The sequence below is a fragment of the Pinus tabuliformis genome, chromosome 8 (genome assembly GCF_031772625.1).
Source record: "Pinus tabuliformis cultivar Carrire ecotype Pingquan chromosome 8, CPIR1, whole genome shotgun sequence".
NCBI classification, from domain to species: domain Eukaryota; kingdom Viridiplantae; phylum Streptophyta; class Pinopsida; order Pinales; family Pinaceae; genus Pinus; species Pinus tabuliformis.
Window position 1 is genome coordinate 1,915,216,933 of NC_142294.1, and position 3,746 is coordinate 1,915,220,678.

At 43.8% G+C, this 3,746-nt stretch overlaps 1 protein-coding gene across 1 annotated transcript; it reads left to right on the top strand.

The window, feature by feature from the left end:
- Nucleotides 1-344: 344 nt before the first annotated feature.
- LOC149244128 (uncharacterized) lies at nucleotides 345-3,746 on the top strand. The gene is made up of 5 exons (XM_089371434.1): nucleotides 345-1,497; nucleotides 1,630-1,962; nucleotides 2,005-2,183; nucleotides 2,673-2,677; nucleotides 2,810-3,746. The coding sequence occupies exons 1-5, from the start codon at nucleotides 345-347 to the stop codon at nucleotides 3,744-3,746; spliced, it is 2,607 nt and encodes an 868-aa protein (XP_089227560.1).

The window sequence follows — 3,746 nt, forward strand, 5'->3', positions numbered from 1 at the left end:
TTTTTTTTTATGTTAGGGGTTTTACAAGTGGTATCAGAGCGAGGTTGCAACTCTGTGACCTCAGGCAACCATGACTGGGAAAACTGTTACAATGATTGAATTAATGAGCAAGTAAGGGAATCATCCCACGATGTATGGTATGTAGTATCTGTGGAAATGAACTAATTTTTTGAACAGGTGACAACAGAATGAGGAGAACGAGCAGCGCTCCTCATGGAAATGTGGACAGACCAGAAAATGTCACACACCCTCAAGGAAATCCATAAATATGGGTACAGTTGGGGGAGGAGGCACGCAGCACCAATTTGACCATACTGGAGACGGTCCAGGAATTGAAGAACGAGATGGCTCGGTTGCGTGAGGTCAATACCAGATTAACTGTGGAAGAGGAAAGGATCCTGAAAAGTCTATCAGATAAACAAAACCAGCATCAGCCCAACCCCAGTCCGGAGCAAAAACATGTATCAGAAGAGCAAGATTACCATACTGAACAGGAAGAAACAGAGGGAAGAGCGGACTCTCGAGGTGAGAAATCTGACAACGCTTCTGAACATCAAACTTCAAAAAGACAGCGGATAGAACTCCAAGGGGAGTTTCGGAAGATTAAGCCGCCGCATTTTGATGGGGAGTCCGAGGAGGCTGCGGAAGCTTGGATAATAAACATGAACAAATATTTCCAAGTTTACAAATACGACCACCATCTTAAGGCACGGCTGGCTATTTTCCAGCTACAGGCCAAAGCCACATTATGGTGGGAGGAAGTCAAGATGGTGCGGGGAGTGAGTGAACAGGATATAACCTGGGAGATCTTTCAGAAATACTTCAAGGAGAGATACCCGACTGAGCGCTTTTACGATGAAAAATCACGGGAATTTCATGATCTGCGGCTTGGGCAGCATACCATGGATGAATTCATTACCAAATTTACATCTTTACTCCGCTATGTACCATACATACGGGAGGAAAAGGCAAAGGTGCAGCGGTTCGTTAGCAGTCTACCCCAAACGATGCGGGAAAGGATTGAATTTGATAATCCGAAGACCATGGATGAAGCGATTCGGAAAGCTAGGATATGCTATCAGCAGAATAAACAAAAGGGAGAAAGTTTTGGGAAGCGTTGGGTGGATAAGAAGGGCGGCAAAACCACTATGGGAGTTAAGGGAGCTCGTGGCAGTTTCAGCAAAGGAGGCTCAAAAGGGCCCAGCAGTAGGAATCAGTTTAGAAACCAGCTCAGATTAAAACCACCCAATGAGCCCAAATATAGCGAGCAGCCGGGCAGAGTTGACAATGAGGGGACAGCTAGACCGCCAGTACAGTGCTGGGGTTGTGGCGGGCCACACTATATTAAGAACTGTCCTCACCGAAAGGGTAGTGAGCAGGTGTCTCAGGTTTATGAAGCTTCCACAGTGGGAGATGTAGCTCGGTCCATACCAAGAATAAACGCTGCTCTCGAAGACCGTCAAGCTGATTACCAGCCAACGATGATAGAGTTCAAAGGTAAGATTTTTGATCGAACTGTTTCTATTTTAGTAGACCCAGGAGCTACATTAAGTTATGTTAGCCCCAAAGTAGTGGAAAGCTGTAACTTACAATCTGTTAAATTTGAGAGTCCCTCGTTGGTTCAGCTAGCTATCGGGGCCAAAAGGCGGGTGCTGGCCAAGGTCAGCAACTGTCCATTAAAGATAGCCGGACAGACAGTGACAACAGAATTAAATGTACTTCCTCTCAGCTCCTATGATGTGTTAATTGGAATGGACTGGCTAGAAAAGCGATGGTCCATATTAAATTGCAAAACCAAGACAATTTCTTATCGTGATGAGCTGGGAAATGAACAGGAAATTCAGGGTATCCTGAAGCCCGTACAGATCCGGCCAATTACTGCCTCACAGTTGGCTAAATGCATCCGGAAAAAGTGTGAAGTATATGCAGTTCAAGTGGGTCATGCCAATTCTGAAGGAAAAGGTAATGCATTGGAAAGTATACCGGTAGTGCAATAATTTGCAGATGTGTTTCCCGAGGAAATACCAGGACTGCCCCCTAAAAGAGATTTGGATTTTACCATAGAATTGGTGCCTGGTGCAGCCCCAGTGTCCCGGGCACCGTACCGGATGAGTGTGCCGGAATTAACAGAATTAAAGATGCAGCTGCAAGAGCTGCTGGACAATAAATACATTCGTCCCAGTGTATCACCTTGGGGAGCCCCAGTACTGTTTGTTAGGAAAAAGGACGGGACTCTCCGTATGTGCATAGATTATCGACAGCTGAATAAATTGACAGTGAAAAATAAATATCCATTACCCCGTATCGATGAACTGTTCGATCAGGTAAAAGGGGCGATGATATTTTCAAAAATTGATTTGAGATCTGGATACCATCAAATCAGAATTAAGGAAGAGGATATAGCCAAAACTGCTTTTCGCACCCGATATGGGCACTATGAGTTCGTGGTGTTGCCTTTCGGGTTGACCAATGCACCTGCGACATTTATGTGTCTGATGAATAGTGTATTTCATCAGTATTTAGATAAATTCGTGTTAGTTTTTATTGATGACATACTGATATACTCTCGGAATATTAAAGAGCATGAGGAGCATCTCAGACTTGTGCTACAAACTCTACAGGAACAATAGTTATACGGAAAATTTAGCAAATGTGACTTTTTCAAAAAGCAGATCCAGTACTTGGGGCACATCATCGCCTAGGAAGGCATTGTTGTGGACCCTGAAAAGATTAAAACCATAATGGAATGGCCAACACTGAAGGATGTGGCAGATATCAGATCTTTTATGGGGCTGGCTGGATATTATAGGCGATTCGTGGAGAGTTTTTCCAGGGTTGCGTACCCCATCACCTCCCTGCAAAAGAAAAGGAAAATATTCAAGTGGATAGCGGAGTGTCAACAGAGTTTTGAGCAACTCAAACACTTGCTCACCACTGCACCTGTGTTGAGTATAGCAGATCCGGAAAAAGATTACGTAGTCTGCACAGACGCAAGAAAAGAGGGTGTAGGTGGGGTGCTGATGCAAGAGGGAAGGGTGATCGCATATGAATCCAGAAAATTGAAAGAACATGTACAGAAGTATTCAGCCTATGATCTGGAACTCACTGTTGTAGTACATGCGCTGAAAATGTGGTGCCATTATTTGGTGGGAAGGAAATTTTTATTGATGACAGATCATCACAGCTTAACTAGCTACTTAAGTCAACCAACTTTAAATGCTAGACAAGCTAGGTGGGTGGACTTTTTGGGCATCTTTGATTTTGAAATTAAACACTTAAAAGGAAGAGAAAACTGGGTGGCAGATGCATTAAGCCGGAGAGCGCATTGTCTCTACGAAATTGGTTTTAGTGAAGGACGGTCTGCTCTTAACAAAGAAATTATAGAGGCTGCTGAGCAAGATCCAATTTACCAGCAAAAGAAACAACTTGTGCAGAACTCAAACATCCACCTCATGCAACAAGGTTATGAACTGAGTGCAGCAGGCATTTTATGTTACAAGAAAAGAATATGTGTGCCCGACCGGAGCGATAATAAGAGAAAAATTCTGGATGAAAACCATAAAAGTCCTTACGCGGGACATCCAGGCTATCAAAAGTTAATTACTTCGCTTCGAAAGGAATATCACTGGCCAGGCATGAAAAGGGATGTGACGGAATATCTGGCACGATGCATAGAATGTCAGCTAATTAAAGCTGAACATCAACATCCCGCGGTTTTGTTACAACCATTACCCATACCAGAATAG